Consider the following 20,427-nt stretch of genomic DNA (forward strand, 5'->3'; position numbering starts at 1 on the left):
AATTCATGTAGGTACAGCCATGCTCAAAACCTCTCTGTGTTGAGTACGTGTGCATATACCTTTAGAGACACTGTTGTTCTTTGGAGTTTACTTTCCATCAGTGCCACTCTATCATTGGCTTCCCTCTCTAGTTCCTCAACAGTCTGCACCAGGATCTCATTTTGATCGCTGAGCTCATTCACATAGGACTGCAGGGACTGAAGTTGATGCTGCAAAATATGTTGAAGTTAATTTATATTCCATCAGATTGACAAAATTGCAATATAGTTTTATATTTTATATAGTTTTATATTTATATAATTTTATATTGCAATATAGTTTATAGTTTTTTTAGCAAGTAATTCTTTTTAGATGATGTGGCAAGATTTCCATATAACCCCATACATTAATTAACAATTATTCGCCGAAGGCGAGGTGAATATCGTCAAATAATCCCCGAGACAAAGTCGAGGGGATTATTTGACAACATTCACCGAACCTGAGGCGAATGATTGTTTTAGTATAATTTCAGAGCTGAACAATGGAGAAATTTCTAAAATCATAACATTTTAGTAACATTTATTAACATTTTAGTTTAATATTTTATATAAACCATGCGGAGCGGTTTATCTAGCGTCATATAAGGAACCGCTCGACCATTCAGATTGCTGGAAACTCTTTGTTGAGCTCTGAAATTATACTAATTATGCATAGAGTGTTGCAAAGAAACCTTTATATTAAGTCTTTATGAAATGGAATGCATAATTAACATATGGGGTTATATGGAAATCTTTCTGATGCTTTCAACCAAAACTGGGGGCTCCTTTTTATTTGTTTAAGCAATTTCACCAGATTATCACTTAGCTAATAAAAGTCGATGTAAAGTGTAAGAAACATAATTTCTTCAACTGTACAATTTTAGCAAAACTGCCTGCTGTCAGATCAATTGAACATCACGTTTGAAAATCGTAACGCCAAAGTTACAAAAAGCTACATGCAGTAACTAATAACCTGAGACTTAACACCTTAGCAAGAATTAGGAACAAGCTCACAGACAAATATACATATACATCTAGATCTCAGTAAACAAACTGAGCATTTCGTAGATCTTTCACAAAGAATGACCTTCATAGATGGAAAAGCAAAAAAAAAATAAATAAATAAAACAGCCTATTGCATTCACATTAAAAGCATAAATGTTCATAATAGGAGACAAAAAAATTAAGCTAAGCTTTTAAAAAAGTATCAAACTGCTGCTTACATCCGCAGCCATCAATTTTCCCGTCAAAAATTCTCAGTGCTCACATGCATGCCTCGGTGACTAAAACGCTACATTTTACTATGTAAACAAAACAGCAGCTTTCAACTCGTACAGAGTTCTATCAGTTTATGGAGGTCTTACGAGTTTCTACGAAGGAATAAACATCTAATGGTCCCAAAAAAATTAATATTGGATGAGGTAAATGGAAACCAGAAGCACTTTTCGCTCGTAGATGAAGTTCGAATGAACCGCTGGCCGATATCATTCATGTGGTTTGCAAATGGCTAACGGCCTAACGACATGAACCGGATGCAAGATAAAATTTTGTAAAAAATAAGAATGAAAAGCTGGTTTAAGCGCAATTGTATCACTAATATTGTAATCAGCTGCCCATTTTGAAATATTCAGATTTTCCTTCTTCCTCGAAATTGCTTATAAATTAAAGTTAGCGTGTTCGATTGATCAACATTTTAAAATTTTACCGCGAGAGATCGAATATCGATCTCATTGTTTACACTCCAACGAGTCGATGTTGCTAAAGATCACACCGATCTTACCCTGTGCGCCTCTTCCCTTTTCTCCCCTATTTCTTCCATGTCTTTGAGCCTGTTCCGATACATTCCTCTTAATTCGTCCGCCAGCAAGCTGTCGCTATCGCTGTCCTCGTCCAACTCTCCGAGAAGTTCTCCACCTTGCAGATAACTCTCTCCAAGATCTTTCGTTATAGTACTCATCAGATCTGACTTTCGATCGCTGAGTTCTGGAGAGGAAATCAAGCGACACCCAGCTGAGTGTTAGCCTAAATGATCTATCGTGATTACCTGGTCCTTGTGTACATGTCAAAACTACAAAAGGCAATCGAGCGCTGCAGTAACACAACAACCGAACGCGCTTGGGAAAGCGACGCTCGCGTCTGGAAGATATGATTGGTCGAATTGCTACAACTCATTATTGACGTTTTTCCTAATATGGAGATACTTTTGTTGGGGTCAATTAGAAACCAGAATGGCGCGAACAATAGCAAAGCTTTCATGGAATTGTTCTTTTCCAGGACTGTATAGAGGCATTTAAAATTTCATAAGCCCGTTTGTCAAAAGAGCATTTAGTTTTCGGGATTATCTTATTGTATACTCTGTAATTAATCGTAAATTGTGTCAAAAATGCAGACGCTCTTCATATCGCTGACATAGTTTCCCCCAGAACGTTAGCACTTTAAGCTCGGGTTTGTTTGAGAGATGTTTACCGACAAAATCGTCATGACAACCAGTAAACTTTTTTATGCCAACTTTCAAACAATAAAGCCCTCTCTAGATAGATAGATAGATAGATAGATAGATAGATAGATAGATAGATAGATAGATACTTTATTGGTAAATACTTCGCAGCATGAACTGAATTGCGTATTCACAGATATAAAATAAAAATTACTATATATATGTATACATCTTATTATTAAAAAATACATAGTTCATCATAAGGGGGAACTTGTACATCATTTGTGGCTGTTGACTATCCTGGCCGCAGCAATAAAGAAACTGTTTTTAAGTCTATTTGTCTTGCAAAGTGGCAAAGCAAAGGTACGCTCGTGCCTTAAACTATGAGAGCTTACATAGCGGGGTGGTAAAAGTTTACTTAATTTGTGCTGAGGATCGTTCATTATTTTGCGAAATGTTGCTGTACACATATTTTCATGGTGGTCTTTCGCAGTTGGAAGATTCATAACAGCTAAGCCCTGTTCGAATTGCATACCAGGACAAACGATTCTCATGGATCTTTCCTGATACGTTCTAGTTCTTGGTGGATCGGAGGTATTCGGGGAGAGAGTAATGAAAAACTTGTGCTGCATAATCGATTACGGATCGTATACATGCCGTATAAAAATGGCAAAGGTATTTTGGTGGAACATGAGCTCTTTTTAGCTGGAAAGGGAAATAGATTCTCTTTGCGACTTTCTTGGTGAGCTCAGTTATGTGAGCGTTCCATTTCAAATCTTCGGAGATTGTAACACCCAAAAGTTTAGCTTGTTTAACCAATTTCATGTGTTTACGATCTATTGAAACTGGATTGAAATCCCTTGGAATTGAGGAGAAACCAATTCGCAGCTCTTTGCATTTTTCTGTGTTTAATACAAGTCTGTTTTTCTTCGACCACCCTATTACTTGGTTCGTGGTATTTTGAGCTCCACTGGGGTGACCTTTCTTCACAACTTCGGAGGTCGTCGTGTCGTCGACGAATTTCCATAGGGAGGCGTTAGTGATCGCTAAATCGTCTATCATAATCAAGAAAAGCCAGGGACCTAATTTGGTACCTTGTGGAACACCGGATGGAACAGAGCCCCATTCCGATACACACCCATCAGACATCTTAATTCTCTGACAACGGTCTGACAGGAAATCAATTATCCAGTTGATGGCGCTAGGTACAATGTCGAGTTAGCATAACTTATTGACGAGTATACCATGATCGACCAAGTCAAATGCCTTCCTATAATCAAACATAAGTACCTTGCTGTTGAGCCAGTCCCGTCAGTCCCTTTAGACCATTCGTGGAGCATCTCTAATAAGGCAAAGGTTGTTGAGGACTTTGGTGTTGCGCCAACTGACTGGGCAGGATCCAATTGACTCAAGACGGCTGGTTTCAAATGTTGGGTGACCATAAAGTCCTCTACGACTTTAGGGATACTCGGTGCTAGGTAAATTAGTCTCAGATCTTTCTTAATGTCCTTTATTGGTTTAGTTGTCGGTAATGGAGTGACGTCTGCGCATTTCCATAATCTGGATAGCTTTTGTTCTTTAAAGGAGACATTTAAGATGGTCGACACAGGGTAGGCTAGAGACTCTGCATACTCCTTAATAATCCAATTCGGAATGCCATCGGGTCCACCTGCTTTCGCTGCATTAAGATTTAAAAGACTCCTAAAGACACCATACTCCGTAGTAGATAGGAATTGTGGGTTCTGATCTTCGAGATGAAGCTTCGGAATCTTTCCTGGTATACGATACTCTTCCAGGGGCTCCAATAACGCTTGGTTTACACAGTTGGCCATCTCGCGCATGGGTAAACCTTCTAACTCTTCAATGTCCAGAAGAGGAATCAGGTTAGTTGATGATTTTTGTGCTCCGCTAAGCCTTTTTACCTCCTTCCACCAATCTTTAGGGTCCTTTTCTTTCATTCCATCGACTTTGGATTCGTAGAAGATCGCTTTGCAATTTTTCCGCCTTCGGTTTACGGCATTTCTATTTCTAACGTGACTTTTCGAAAATAAAATCATCAGATAATACCGCACTTCTCTTCAGTTTTCAATCTACGGTTTAAAACACAAAGAATTCTTGGATGGTAATTTTGTAAAGTGTCATCCAGCCTCGTGTTGTCTCAACCGAGAAAACGTAACACAGTAAATGGTTTGAACCCGGGGGTAACATGTGAAGGTGTAGTCTGATCGTCCGGGTGAGTGTAGTCCTGAGAAGGACTGTTGTCGGTGGCAGTGACTGACGTTTCGACAACCTGTGCGGAAGTCATCATCAGAGTCAAGTGAGTGATTGTTGTCAGTAGAATGTTCTTATTCCAGTTCGTGTGAAATGATCGGTTGGTTTTGCCGTGATGTTATTGGCTGTAAGACTCAAGTGACGTAAGTCGTTCGTGATTGGTCTGTTTCGGTCTGTCGGTAAAGCTAGGTTGTTCTTTTTCGGTCGTTTGTGATGTTTATGTCGTGAATGAGTCGTTTGTATGGGGCGGGTAGTTGTTGACATCTGTTTAGGGGAGTCTGTTCTAAGTTGGTAAACCAGCTTTCCAGAGTCAGTCGTTGAAAATAGTCAGTGCTGTAGGTTAGGCATTGCGCAGAGTCCCAGTCAATGTTGTGGTTGGTAAGTCGATGGTGTTCAGCAATGTGATTGCTGACATCACCTTTCCTCGTCGCCCGTCTGTGTTCAGTCAGTCTTGTTGTGAGGTTTCTGCCAGTCTCACCGATGTAGGAGGCTTGGCAGTCGGAACAATTGATCTTATAAATCGTTCCCTGTCTGTTCCTCGGTTCGTCTTTGTCTTTAACGTTGGTTAGTAACTGACGTAGTGTGGTGATGGGTCTGTGGGCGACGCGGATATTGAAGGGTAGTAAGATGCGCGAGATGTTTTCAGACATACCTTTTATGTACGGTATGGTTGCTGTAGTCGTAGGGGTTGCGGTGTCGTTTGTTTCGGTAGTGGTAGTGGGTCGGTGAGTGTTTCGTCGGATGAAGTCGTTGTTGTAGTTGTTCTTCGTAAAAACACGGTGAAGGTATTTGTTCTCGTCGGATAAGCTGTCTGTCGAGTCACATACTAGTTGTGCGCGTCGTGTTAGAGTTCTGATAGTTGTGGCTTTGTGTGATGTAGGGTTGTAGGATGACTCGTCTAGTAATCTGTCGGTGTGTGTCGGTTTCCTGTAAACTGTCGTTCGTAATGAGTTGTCGTTGTGGCTTACCAGGCAGTCTAGAAAAGGAAGTTTGCCATTTTCTTCGACTTCTCTGGTAAACTGTATGTCAGTGTTTTGTTCGTTTAGGTGGTTGTGGAATGCGTCTAGTATGTGACTCGACAGACAGCTTATCCGACGAGAACAAATACCTTCACCGTGTTTTTACGAAGAACAACTACAACAACGACTTCATCCGACGAAACACTCACCGACCCACTACCACTACCGAAACAAACGACACCGCAACCCCTACGACTACAGCAACCATACCGTACATAAAAGGTATGTTTGAAAACATCTCGCGCATCTTACTACCCTTCAATATCCGCGTCGCCCACAGACCCATCACCACACTACGTCAGTTACTAACCAACGTTAAAGACAAAGACGAACCGAGGAACAGACAGGGAACGATTTATAAGATCAATTGTTCCGACTGCCAAGCCTCCTACATCGGTGAGACTGGCAGAAACCTCACAACAAGACTGACTGAACACAGACGGGCGACGAGGAAAGGTGATGTCAGCAATCACATTGCTGAACACCATCGACTTACCAACCACAACATTGACTGGGACTCTGCGCAATGCCTAACCTACAGCACTGACTATTTTCAACGACTGACTCTGGAAAGCTGGTTTACTAACTTAGAACAGACTCCCCTAAACAGATGTCAACAACTACCCGCCCCATACAAACGACTCATTCACGACATAAACATCACAAACGACCGAAAAAGAACAACCTAGCTTTACCGACAGACCGAAACAGACCAATCACGAACGACTTACGTCACTTGAGTCTTACAGCCAATAACATCACGGCAAAACCAACCGATCATTTCACACGAACTGGAATAAGAACATTCTACTGACAACAATCACTCACTTGACTCTGATGATGACTTCCGCACAGGTTAATTGTCGAAACGTCAGTCACTGCCACCGACAACAGTCCTTCTCAGGACTACACTCACCCGGACGATCAGACTACACCTTCAAAACGTAACAGTTAAGTAATTCTCATGTCACACAGATACACAGACATTTGCTACATAACTCTACGACTCTTTTATGTATATATAGTTTCATTTGTTCCCTTGTTCATTTATTTCTTTTTCCATCACGGATTCATCTATTTATTTATTTTATTTATCCATATCCACTAACATTTATCCATCTGATGAAAAAAACTTTTTTTTCTCTCTTTCTTAAATTTGTTTCCGTTAGTCACCACTTGCTGTGGTCAGACAATTCAATCCTACGTCAAGTAGCAAACTGGATATTTGATGTGCCGACTACGCTAGCTGTGAAGTTGTTTCACTTTCCCGAACGTTCCAAAAACATCTTTGAGGTAGCAGACACGTCACGGTAAGCAATGTAAGGATTTCATCCTTGTTCTTTTTAACTTAAACGATATTTTCTATCTAATTCTATTGAATTGATAACTTTCATGTGGCTCAACGATAGTAACCAAATTATCCGTGTACAGTTTGTAAATCCGCCCTTTTATACTATATTTGTTACAGTGCAAACATATCACGGTATATTTGCGTAAATGCGTGGTCAATAAAACTGATTAGGCCCTGCTGCTGGGTAAACGCAAATATGTTTTTAAGTGAGGGAAAGCTGTTATTTATCAAACATATAAAACTGACTTTCATAAAAACAGTTATGTGCTTTGCCTGATTTGGAAGGTATGGGAGTTTAAAACTCGGAAATGGCCTATTAGTGAGGTCGTCAGAAGAAAATATATACGTCATTGTCAGAATAAGACTGATGACTGATGATAAAAAACTGAAGTCGGAGCTAGCATGCTGAGGTTAAGGAAATGTGCCTACATGCTTTGTCGCCTTAAACTCATTCTGAACAGTTTACATCTCAACACAGACGCTTCTAAGACTTTTATCATGAATTCAGCTAATGCTGATTGTCCATTAAATATCACAGACGAATTCTCTACGTCCTCGAAGCTTTTAAAAGGATTCTATTTCCCGCTATCAATCTTAAACTTGGTCATCTACGGCTGTTCGCCCGTGATGTCTGTTGGAGGGAGCACCTTACTGATCTTGGCCGTCATCAAGTTCCCCCATCTTCGTGAGGTACCCAGTAACCTTCTCCTCACATCACAAGCAGTTCGTGATTTATTAATTGGACTTTTTTGTTCAGCCGATGATCGCAGCTAGACTAGCTCGTCGACTTTTCGGCCCCGCTAACTGTTTATTGCAACAAAACTTTCGGAACACGCTCGGAATGTACGTATCTCTCTCCTAGTGGAATTCATCTTGTCTGAATCTCTGTTTGATAACTGTCGATAGAGACATTTGCATCACACGCCCTTTAGGATATCTAAGCCTTGTTACGGTTGAAACAGTCCTGCAGGCGATAATTACTTGTTGATCGCTGTCGGCAATATATGCTACGCTGCCCGTCTTCCTCATCATACACAATTATGAAACAGTTTCCCATATAATAACTTCAAGAGCAGTTGCTTGTATTCCTCCCTTGCTGTTAGCTCAATTGGTAGAGCGCCGGACTGTTGTGCGGGAGGTCGTGAGTTCAAATCCGGCCGGACCAACACTCAGGGTCTTTAAATAACCGAGAAGAAAGTGCTGCCTTTGTAATAATATCTGCAAATGGTTAGACTTTCTAGTCTTCTCGGATAGGGACGATAAATGGAGGTCCCGTCTCACAAGCCCTTGTATGTGATAAAAAAGAAAAATTTGTGGGACGTTAAAAGAACGCACACACTGTTCGAAAAGAGTAGGGCACGTAGTGCCCGGTGTTGTGGTCTATCTTTGTGTAGTGTCTATCAAATTGATGGGGGGGTACTGTGCCTTTAAATATAGTATAGAAAGGGCGCAATATAAATAAGGACTTCATTCATTCATTCATACATGTTATTACACGACTCGGGCAGTCTGAGGGCCAATAACTAAAATCAACCAGTCAAAATGCTCTATTGCCGGTCAATATTCTCTCAGTATTGGACCGGGCAATGTCCCGAATGGTCCCGAATGATACCGCACTTGTGTCTCTTTGAACTTCAGTCGTATAATAATCTCTTATTAACCAAGCTTGCTCGGGACCGTACTGGAAGAATATCGGCGCTCGGTCCGTACTCAGTCAAGACCTCGGGCCGATATTCTCCCAGTACGGCCCTTGCGCTTGGTTAATAAGATATATTTAGTGTTCACAACCTTTTTCTGCTACTTCGAGATGACAAGAGTTGCAAGACGACACTGGATGCTTATACGACAGCGGGTCATTGATAGTAGGACCTTAAGAAACCACGACGGCGACGCCAAGGAAGACTTCGATTAAAAAATGAATTTCTACTCTTAGTTCGCATTTTAAAAATGGCTGCAGGAGGTTACTGTCTCATACAGCGCCACAGCTGAACTTCAGCATGACGTATAAAGTAGCCGTTGAGTTCCAAATGGAAATTAAAATAATTTGCCGTCGCTGTTTCGGTTCGCAGACGACGCAAATTTTGGCGATTTCACGTTGTTGTTTTGCATAGGACGGCTAAGAAATGTACAAAGTTTCAAAACGCACGTACGTGCTGAGCTATTGTTCTGCCAATTAGATCTCTTGTTTTTCCACGTCCTCGTTGCCGTCGCCGTCGTGATTTCTTGAGGTCCCCAGTAACAATCCGACAAAGCAGGATTTCAAAAGCACCAGAACAACTCTTATTATGGTTGGCGTTGTTTTTCTCTGCTATGTTCCAATAATCAGTAAAGTTTTGGGTTTGTACATCACCAAGAACCTGGTTCTCCTTGAAGTCATCGTGCCGTTCCTCAATGAGCACCTTGACCTTCCTCAACTCGAGCATAAATCCTCTGGTATATTACGTTCCATGCAGAAAGATTCGCCGCTACGCCTGGAAGGTTATAAAGTATAAATAAGATTAAGCAATTCATCTAATTTTTCCGATTATTTCGTTCACGACTATTTATGCAGAGGTCGGTCGGAGCCAGCATTGCCATGGATAACTGGATTCATAAAGCTGGGGGTGGCGCATGAATCATTACAGAATCACGGGTCACAAAAGATTTGAATCCGATGTCAAAATGGACAGCTTTTGCGTTGAATCTCAGTCTCGCATTTCTCTCAAAGTTGTTAAGGTCTACGTCTGAAATTTCAACTTATAGACAAGGGTCTCGAGGGTAAGGTGGCTTGGGTAGCTTAGAACTGTCGTTCAACAAAGAATGTCGACCGACTGCGTGAAGTTGATCACTCCAAAATCACCAGAAATTTTTAACAAGACGGATACATTAATGACGCCAACTTTAAACTAAGGGATAATACCAGCTTAAAATGGTTTCGCTATCTCTGAAACACCACTTACTTCGCGTATGGATCAATATTCCCACAGTGTTTTGCTTGTTTCCTTGAAAAAGGTATCAAGGAAAACAAAAATCTTTTTAAAATGACTCCTCGACGTGTTCTGATCAGATGTACACTCAAGCCTATTGGAAGGAGAGGAAGTCCTTAACGGTGAACCTCGTTTCTTAAAAGAGCAATTTGATTGGTCGTGAAACTGATCAAAACCAAAGACATCTCAACGACCGATAAGAATCACATCAAACACCACGAGGAGCCAATGAGAACCAAAATTGCTAATAAGCCAACTCCCTGAAGCGCGGGAAAAGTTACGTTTGGTTTTAGTTCTGAATCTGATTGGTTGACAGTGGCACGAACGTTGCGGACTAATCCCGGGGTGGAGTAAAGCAAAACAAAAGCAATTCCGGATTACTTACGACGTTCAATTAAAAAATTATTTATTGTTCAATTGCAAACAGCATATCAGACTCATCTTTTTCGCAAGTTTTTACAAATCTTAACTAGTTGGTACATCCATTATCAAGGCTAGCATCATGACGACAAAGAATACTGATCTTATTTATAATATTATATCATTAAAAGATCATTACAGGATAATTAAAATAATACAGAAATACCTAGGAGGCTAACTGTTAATAGAAAGGCTGTCCCGTACATTTTCAATTCGTGTAAAGCGAGATAAGACCAACAAAAAATGCTTACTGCAAAGTAACTAATTCAACCAAAATCCTTTTAATGAACGGGTGTCAGCTTTCAACTGGATAAATTTCGTTCTCAGGCTAAGTGAGCTATCCTAGAAGTTGGTTGATTTTATTCTAACGATTCCCGCTATAGTAAAGCTGTATTTTGGACGAGGAGTCCCTGGCCGAGTCTGAATCCCGTGTCGTCATAAACCTTTATGACTGGATTACGACCGCAAGCAGCAGTGCAAGTAAGGCAGTAAAAACAGCAAGTCTACTCGCACGAAAAATTCTTTGAAGGTGCAAAGGTTTGAGCGCAGAAAGTTCGGGCAAAAGTGATATACACATGCTTAACCCAGAGATCAAATCTACTACAATGTACTGTCGGTGGGTCATGGTATCTGCTATAGAAAGTGTTATTTACATGTACCAATCAGAGTTTTTTCTACTGACAAATGTTCGGTTCAACGAGCACTGAAAATGGATTTTGTCGAAACTGCAAACAAGCATCAAACCATGTTGTATTGTTTTAAAGTTCAGACAAAAGAACCGTCTTCGTGAAAAGACGAACTGCTGCTCGCTACGGATTCTGGCGCTGAAGGATCTCGGAAATCTGCCCGCGATGACTGGCCAGCGTCACTTCCTTCCCACACGAGGCTCTCTCCGACTTGTAAAGTTGGACCGAGCTTATTGGCTACATCCACAAGCTGTTGGTGATAATAAAGGAAGGAATGTTACTGCGAGCACGGAGAAATTGAAAATCAAAATACACAGTAGGAAAGCTTCGACGCCAAAAGCTTCGCTTTTCCACTGAGAGAGCAGAATTTCTAGGACGTGCTGTGACTGTTTTAATGTTTATATACAGTGGCTAAACAATTTCTCCTTATGAGCAGCTTGGGAAATGGAAAAAAGAATAGTTTAGAGAATGCATACAGGTTAAACGATATAAGATGGCAAATTCACCTCTGGATCAACCTCGACACCTTTGACTAATCGGTAGGATTCCATTTTTCTCTCGTAAATGTTAAACTGTTTGGCAGCGTCTTTCTTTTCGCCTGTATTGTACAGGAAGACTGAGAAGTTCAAGTTTATAGAAGGATCGGAGCTGAAATAAAAAAAAAAATCAACAGTTAAAGAATTATCACCAAGTGTTACAAAATTGAACAAATAATTTTCTTTCTTCATCAATAAACGTAATTACCTGGGTGAATCCCGCTATATCACCTTTGGGTAACAAAGAACTAGGTTAACTCAGGGCTCGACACTAACGGTAGCCAATTAGCCACAGACTAGTAGAAATTCAGTTTTGGCTAGTGGTTTTCGGTTTCCACAAGCCAGTTTGGCTAGTAAACAAACTGAAATTGTTGTAACCTCTAAGTTGTCACTAGCCACTTGGATAGTAAGTTCAAAAGTTAGTGTGGAGCCCTGTTAATTAGTGGCAGTTTATGTACTTTCGTCCAGTCTCCGTGGGACACGCGGTGGACCAATGGTCAGTGCACTGGACTCCAGGGAGAGAGGTCTGAGTTGAAGACCGGGCTGGGTCTGTGTGATGTGTTCCTGGTCAAAATACCGTCTTTATTCTAACAGTGCCTCTCTCCACCGAGGACTATAAATGAGGACTGATGAATAGCAAGGGAAGCCCGATGAAATGCTGAGGCCAGGGGGGAGGGGGGTACCATTGCAATAAACTAGCATCCCATCCAGGGAGGGAAAGGGGTAGTGATTTTCCTTGTCGCTTCATGCTAAAGAAAGCGGAATAATCTACGGCTGGGTAAGCTACTTGGCTCGAGTACAGACTTAGAATACTGTAGAATTTTACTGTATTGATATTCTCACTTGTCTAAGTTTGCTGCCTGTTCGTATGCATGTCTAGCATTCTCTTGGTCCTCCAAATGTGTCAAGGCAACTGAAATAAGATAAATATACGGATAACATTGATAAACACCTCAGCAAACCGAAAAGAAAAGTTTCGTGAAACTCACTCATCTGATCGCGAGAGGGTTACTTACTTGCAAGTAACATAAAGAGGTTACCATGCTTTGGTTTGAGGGTAATTGCTGCACTAAGGAAGTGAAACGCAGAAGCGTATCTAATGGACGTTAAGAAAAGCTTGCGTTCGTCGACGTAAAGGAGTTTGCGCGCAAAATTCCACCCTGTAACCGCGAAAAGTTACCACTTCCTAGGAACCAAGTACAAACGTATGTTAACCTATTAAGACAGAATTTCTCCTTACAATATATCAATACATTCTAAAGCAGACAAGTGATAGGGATTAAGAAAAATACCGAGAAGGGAATTATTGGTTGATCCAATACCAAATTCACAGAGCTAACATCATATGAATTGTATAGCAGACAGTAAGGTGGTTTACTGATGAGATCTTGAGAATGAAAGAGTTCAATCAGAAAGTTATACAAAATAAGTCGTGCCTGCCAGGGAATATCTATCACAATGATTAAAAAAAACCCTTTAGGCGGGAATACGAGAAGACGTCCCTGTCTAACGATTTTGTAAACTACATGCAAAGGATACTGTTGCATTGTAAGGTGAATGATTCCCAAGTTATAAAGGATTTTCCAATCAAATGGTGCCATGTATGTGGCTCTTTTGAGACAGCTGATGGCCTAAGGAAACCATAATGAAGACAAGGCATGTTAGAAGCGGTTTCCACACATCATTAAGAGCAAGCTAGGACAAAAATTATCACCACAACCAATTAGAACAACGGTCAAAACCAAAGGAAACCAATAGGAGTTCGAGGTAAAAAAATGAGTTCGGTTCAAGGCGCGGGTATCCAGTTGAGACGTACAAAAGGACTGGGAACTCGCGGGAAAGAGGCAGATAACCACGGTTTTAGCCTTGTATCTGATTGGTTAAGAGGCAAGTGTATTCTCAACCATTTCCAGAGCGCAGTAAAGTGTAACCCGTCGAATGCAAATTGTCCAAACCTACTTCTTACTATTGAATAAAGGCTGATAGTTTCTAAAGAAACTGTTTGGGGCTGCGTCGGTGGGGGTAACGAAATAATTTGAATAATTATATCAACAAAGTTGAAATGGTAAATTGGCCACCGTTACGATTATAAAAGCTGACGTTTCGAGCGTTAGCCCTTCGCTCCGACTTTGTTGATATAATTATTCAAATTATTTCTTACTATTGACTGATATGGAGTGCTCTTTGATTGACTTTCGAGAAACCAATACCGAAACAAAAACAAAAAGAATTATCTCTATGTTAAGGAAACTTTTAAAAATATTTAAAAAGCTTTGACGGTCTCCAAGCCCAATTTTGTAAGTTAGACGCCCAAACTATAAAATTCGTTTGTTAATCAACTTACTGCGACATATTTCTTTTTGCCAAAGAAGCACATGCCAATGTTATTCCACAGGTGTGGTGATTCAGGTGTGGCTGCGGCTGCTATTCTGTATTTGGTCAGTGCTACATCATAGTCACCGTGTGACTGAATCATAGAACCAGCTGCCAAGATAGCCTGGCAGTCAAACACGAAAGCACAGTTAAATATATTACAGGGGGATTATGGTGCATTAGAAACCAGATGAATTGAACCTTCTCCGTTTAAACATAAACAAGTAACATTTTGCTATTCATTGATTCTTCCAATATGTTTAATTCAGAGGAATGTACCGAAAAAACATCAATTTTACGCACATGGTACGTAAGGAAGGAAGGGAGTGCCAAAATCTCACCTTCACATTGCTAGGATCATAAGTTAATGCATTTCCAAGATGCTCAAAAGCTTTTGAAGTTTGACCAAGCTGCAAGATAAATTGTAAGAAAAGAGAAATGTAGATGCACATTGTGTAATAAGGAAAGAGGAGGAAAATTGATAAAAAATTCCAAGAAGTTCCACTAATGTTATACAGTAAATTCTTGCTTAACTACCTGTTTCTAAATGTTACCTCTAAGTAAAGCAGTCCTAGTGTTGTCATTAGATCGGGGTTTTCTGGTGAGAATCTGAGAAAAAGAACAAAAAAGAGAGTTTACTCAATAGTTTCTATGCGCTTACTTTTAGTAGGGGCCAAAGATCCAAAGCTACAGTGCAGCTTAGAAAATCAAAATAAACGATTTTAACCTCTTACACCCTAAAATCAGTATGCATATTCTCCATACTGTACTCTATAGATCTCCTAAGGTGCTGACAAGGAGAATTTGTTTAACAATCAGGAACTTCTCAGGGCTCGAAAAATATTTGAAATATATCTTGCCCGTTGGGCAAGTAACCCTAAAGTTTTGCTTGCCTGGGGCACTTCCCTGCTTGCCCAAGTTTTCAAACTAATTAATAATTCATGAACGCAAGAATGGATTTTAATGTAATAAAACCATCTTGATGACTTACTTATCCATTTCTTTTTAATACTATAACACTTTTTATTTAGTGTGGAGGCGCCCAACTTGCGTGTTTCGCCGGAAACAGAGATTTACCTGGATTTTAGCATCAAAGGGCTACCTTCGTTTTCGCGGTAGAAATATGCGACTTCTCAGTTTTCACGTACAATTTCTACAGTTTTAATTAATATCTCACTGTTGAGTTAAGTTTTGTACAGTGAAACCAAAACATTCTCGCGGGAAATTGCTACAATTAAGAAATAAACACAGCGTTATCGTTCCCAACGCGGCTATTTTTATCCTGGAAAGAAATTTGATCGGGGGTAGATTTTTTTTTTTTTTTTTTTTTCACCACTTCTGAGCCGTGAGCGCGCGTCACGCAATCAACAAAACAATGCTGTAAATTGTAATTTTCGTCAAGCTTCATCTAAACACTTCATTACCCTTGGGCCTAAAGCTTACCTTTTCTTCTCAAAATCGTTATCAAAAATTTAGTCGGCGAATGGCTTGCCCGCTGGGTCCTTGCCCGTCGGGCAAGGAAGGAGAGAAAGTTACTTGCCCGAAGGGTAAATCTACTTGTCCCGGACGACCGGATGGGGGCTTTTTCGAGCCCTGCTTCTTAAATTGGTGATCATTTCCTTAATTCTCATGACCTTTAGATTTAATTTAAGGGCGATACTGTAAGGAGAAATTAGAAGCCAGACCCCTAAGGAGTGGGGTTGGGATGGTGTAAAGAAGGCTTAATCATTCATAATAAAATTGTTAAAATAAAAATGAAAACACGAGGAAAACTAATGGGCTATTGACAAGATTGTGGACAAATAACAACGAGGTCGCCGCTCTGACATTTCAATCACTCAGTCATACTTTCCTGACAGTGACACCTTTTTTCGGGAATGTTGCTGTGGGTTGCTCCTTCCCACCCCTGCTGGGGCACTGGATAAGATACTTGTCCTTCATAATCTAACTACTGCTTAGACTTCTCATAAATTAGTTCAAGATCATGTACTCTAACCAGTAATAGAGATTAATCTGAGCTGTTAAAGAATCAATGTTGCTCTTATGCTGAAAACATAGTATGTATCCTGTTAAATTAGCCCCTTCACTCTCATTTGTGACCAAGACTTACTTTGTCACTACAATATTAATAAAATATCAAGCATTCAAGTGATGAGAATAAAGAAAAATATAAACTAGGAGATTTTTCCTTGATCCAATACTTAATTTTATTACACGACTCGGGCAGTCAGAGAGCCAATAACTAAAATCAACCAATCAAAATGCTCTATTGCCGGTCCAATATTCTCTAAGTATTGGACCGGGCACTGTCCCGAATGGTCCCGAATGATACCACATTTGTGTCCCTTTGAACTTCAGTCGTATAATAAATCTTTTATTAACCAAGCTTGCTCGGGACCGTACTGGAAGAATATCGACCCTCGGTCTTTATTGTATGGACCTCGCTGCGCTGGATCCGTACTGTCAAGACCTCGGGCCGATATTCTCCCAGTACGGCCCTCGCGCTTGGTTAATAAGATATATCTCAGAACTACGTAATCAATTATAAGAATGTATGGCAGTCAGTAGGAAGAGTTACTAATAAGATCTTGCAAGAGAAAGGGCTGATCCTCATTAGAAAATACTCACTCTATAGCTTTCTTGAAAACATCAATGGCAGATTCTGTGTCTCCCTCTAAGAGTAAAACTTTTCCTAACTGTATGAAGGATGCATCATGACGGTGATACTGCAAGGCATGCTTCAGACAATCTTTCGCCTACAATTACATTCACATTATTCACGCTATAAAAACTTAGGTTGCAACTATAATTGTAGCAAGCACTTAACTATACCATACATGGAAAGTGATTAGAAAAAAAAAACTAAAATAAATATTTTTAGCTTCCTCATAGTAGATATGATGTCAGTAATAATAAAAGTCTGGTTGTTAGTAATTTATCAAAGATTATTTTAACTAACCTTTTCAAAATCTTTCATATAAACATAGCAAACACCTAAAAGTGAGAAAGTAAAGTGGCTGTCATGAAAAAATACCCGAGTTTAGTGGTGGACTTGTCAGATGTGAAACTCAATCCTAAAGCACTCACCTTGGTTGTGATAAATTTCCTGTATTGAAAAGAAGTTTAAAAAATTACTTAATATTCAATAAAGCATTTCCTCTTTACAAATTAATCACTGCATTCAAAAATTGGGTAACAAGATAAATGTTGCTTAGCATACCCAGTCCTTGGTGCTAAGTTTTGCAGCTTCATTGAACACTTCAAGAGCAGCCTTGTGTCGGGCAAGAAGGAAACTGAAAAATAAAAAAAAAAAAATCCAACACATGTACCAATAGAAGCTTGTCACTCTTATGGGTCATGGGGTTAAAGTGGATGTCTTTTTTTTTTTGACCAGGTAAATCTACAAAGGTACCACAGTATTGAAGCTGATTACCCTTTAGCCAAGAAAAAAATAAACACTCACAGAGATCTTGCAACTTGCTTAAGGTTGTCAGCGCTTTGAGGATTGATTTGAACAGTCCTCTGGAACAGATCCAATGATTCCTGGATTTGACCCTCTTGACGAAGAATTAATGCTGAAAAAGAGGCCCAAAATTTGTCCAGGACATAAGATTCTCCCATTAAATCTCCCTTTTTTAAAAAAATATTGATTACACTAATAAAATGAGATTTGGACAATCAGCAACATTTTTCACACTGTGTAATATCCATAGTCTTGAATCGGCAAATGGTAAAAAAGGAAACTGGGTTCACTTCAAGTCATTTGTCCCATAAAGTTCCATTTTAACTTAGCCCACAACCCTAACTAATTTTCAACTCAACCTGGAAACAATGGACAAGAAGAACCATCCAAGAATGTCCAACGCTAAATTCCCCTGATTTTCATTCTTATTTCCCATTTTACTATGATCAATTACACGTTACCTAGTCGGAATGTTGAAATTTGAGCTATCTTAAGCCTACCACATGGATGTCAGGTGCTTTAAGAAAGTGTTAAAATAAACTCTATTTAGCAAGATATATCCATGGGGTGGGCTAAAGATTCAAATTCAACATGTAGCTGGTCATACAACTAACTCACATTCACAAATGAATATAAATTGATGTGCCCTTTTCTGTAGCTTGTTGTTTGCGGTTAATTCAGCGTAACATGTAAAACATTAGTATTACCTTTCACATACAAAGCATATTCACACATTCCCTGAGTTTCATCAAGCTGATCTTTTATTAGAGACTACAACAAAACACAATAAAAGTTATTGCAAAAAAACAAAATGGATTTTTCTTTAAGCTCAGATTTATCACAATGTTAAATTGTGAAAAAACCTTTCTCACCTTGCAGGCTTCAAATTCCTTTCTGATATAATGTAGATGAATAAGCCAATTTCTTCTTTCATAGACAGGCAGCTCAGGAGCTAAGTAAGGTACATGACAAACAATCAGTTATGGATTGTTAAATTTTACTCAAATCATAAGAGAAATAATGCAAATGTCTAATGGTTAAGCAAATAAACCCAGGAGGAAAAAGTTCAAGCTAGTTTGCAAGGAGATGGATAACTCAAAGTCAGTGTGGTAATTACTTTATGAGGGAGGCTTTGGGTTTTTCGGTTTTGCGGTTTTCCAAGACTGTTTTTTTGGATTGGTTTTTTGGTTTTTTGAGCCAAAAAGGTTCAGTTTTTCGGTTTTGATGTTCAGAGCGGTTTGCGGATTTTATGTGTTTTTGCATTTGGTTTTCGATTTTCACGAAAACTCTGATGCGGCTTTCAGTTTTTCCTTTTTGACCTCTTTTAAGGTGAAAATGTAGCAGTTTTGTCAGGTTTGCATGCGGTTTTCGGTTTTGCTGCCTTTTTTTGTTGGTTTTGGAGGTTTTTTTCTCAGGTTTTGGGTTTCCCAGAGGTCCCAATGCCCCCCTCCTTTATCCTGATCACTTTTAGATGATAGATAAAACCATGGCACACCATGTGAACAGTCCCTTATCAAAGGACTTTAACTTGTAACTAGCTGATTCACCCTCTGACCTCTAAAAGGGAATAGCAGCTAATTCATCTTTACAGTGTCAGCCTTGAATCATTAGCTTACAAGAATAAAGGAAATGATCACTAACTAAAGAAGCTCTGGATTGTTACACAAATTCTCCTTGTCAGCATCTTACAGAATGCATAGGTAGTATGCATACTCAGTATGGAGATTATGCAGACTGATGTTAGGTTGTAAATGATAAATGACTTGTTGTCAATTGGACATTATTAGTTACCGATCAAAATTACTCTAAATAACCACCAAACACATATTTGGATCACACAGAACTTCAAGGTATTTCTTGAAATTCAAATTGTTACTATCACGGGATAACTGACCAGATGAATCTTGTATACTCCCTAATTAGGGTCTTATGGAGGTATAAATATAAGAATTTTGCTGATATTCAGATTAAACCGAACCGTTGAAAACAGATATATAGATCAGCTTGATAAAAGAAAAGTAGTTTTGTTGGAAGAAAACGAACTTATGTTAAAAAAGAATCGAAATCAATCTTTTTGAAGGTGCAGATAAAAAAAAAAAAAACATTAAAATTACAAAAGCTCATTGAAAACAACGTTCACAGTGGCAGCTGTGATCATGCGAACTTGCACGTACGGTGCTGTACGTACCTTTCCCACGTCGTTTAGGCGGCTGGGATTTTGGTTGAGGAATAGGAGCTGGCGTAGAAGTAGGAATACTCTCCGGTGTCCTAGGCACACTAGGTGTCTGACCCACGGAGCTCTCAGGGCTAACTGTCCCTGAAACTGAAGCAGTTTCCAACATGGAAACCTGACTACCGCTTTGGGGAGACTCCATCGTATTGCTTTCCTCCAATGTCGCTTCTTTTGAATTGCGACCAAAAGATTCTCTTTCGCGAAGAAATTTTACTATAAATGAAGGTTAAGAAACGATGTACTTTTTATCTCAGAAAGGAAGAAAAAATTACTTCAGGCGATGTTTAGAAAATTCACCCGCCATGACAACGCAGGTGCTCTATGGGCACCTAGTGTTAGTTACACAACCAATAGATTCGGTAGGAAGGTCAGCTGACCAAAATGATCACAAGCGCGAAAGCGCGCATTCGTAAAATCTCCAGCTCAACATACCTCCAACAGGCCAAAAAATTAAGCTAACAGCTGGAGTTCATGATAATTTCATGAAGTTTTCCTTGGGTTTTTAGAGCAAAAGTTTCCTTGTAATTTTTGAATATTTAGGTGAAAAATAAATATATCGCTTTCTCTGCGATGAAACGCTTTTTATGTTAAAAGCTAAGTAGAAGGCTTTGACGTTTTATTGTAGGAAAACGAGATCGAGAGGAGCAAATACGAA

The 20,427-nt window shown here is 39.6% G+C and overlaps 2 protein-coding genes across 3 annotated transcripts in view; both read right to left on the reverse strand.

Annotated features, from left to right (window-relative positions):
- The window catches only part of LOC111322189 (uncharacterized), a 47,383-nt gene extending 45,252 nt beyond the window's left edge, over positions 1-2,131 (reverse strand). Inside the window, exons 1-2 of one of the 2 annotated variants that reach the window (XM_088754511.1) lie at positions 1,798-2,131; positions 60-209 (exon numbers count right to left, since the gene is read on the reverse strand). In XM_088754511.1, coding sequence (XP_088610637.1) covers positions 60-209; positions 1,798-1,974 — 327 coding nt within the window. In that variant the 5' untranslated portion in view covers positions 1,975-2,131. The remainder of the gene's footprint in view (positions 1-59; positions 210-1,797) is intronic. The other variant, XM_088754510.1, reaches the window with a different exon arrangement.
- An 8,361-nt stretch (positions 2,132-10,492) lies between these two features.
- LOC111322243 (BBSome complex member BBS4) lies at positions 10,493-20,088 on the reverse strand. The gene is made up of 16 exons (XM_022925319.2): positions 19,728-20,088; positions 18,412-18,491; positions 18,247-18,310; positions 17,540-17,651; positions 17,297-17,369; positions 17,164-17,182; positions 17,036-17,070; positions 16,705-16,832; positions 14,631-14,685; positions 14,418-14,486; positions 14,048-14,200; positions 13,243-13,334; positions 12,720-12,799; positions 12,547-12,616; positions 11,674-11,815; positions 10,493-11,417 (listed from the first exon to the last, which is right to left on the reverse strand). The coding sequence occupies exons 1-16, from the start codon at positions 19,912-19,914 to the stop codon at positions 11,247-11,249; spliced, it is 1,530 nt and encodes a 509-aa protein (XP_022781054.2). The 5' UTR covers positions 19,915-20,088; the 3' UTR covers positions 10,493-11,246.
- Positions 20,089-20,427: the final 339 nt, after the last annotated feature.

Source organism: Stylophora pistillata, chromosome 3 (genome assembly GCF_964205215.1).
Source record: "Stylophora pistillata chromosome 3, jaStyPist1.2, whole genome shotgun sequence".
NCBI classification, from domain to species: domain Eukaryota; kingdom Metazoa; phylum Cnidaria; class Anthozoa; order Scleractinia; family Pocilloporidae; genus Stylophora; species Stylophora pistillata.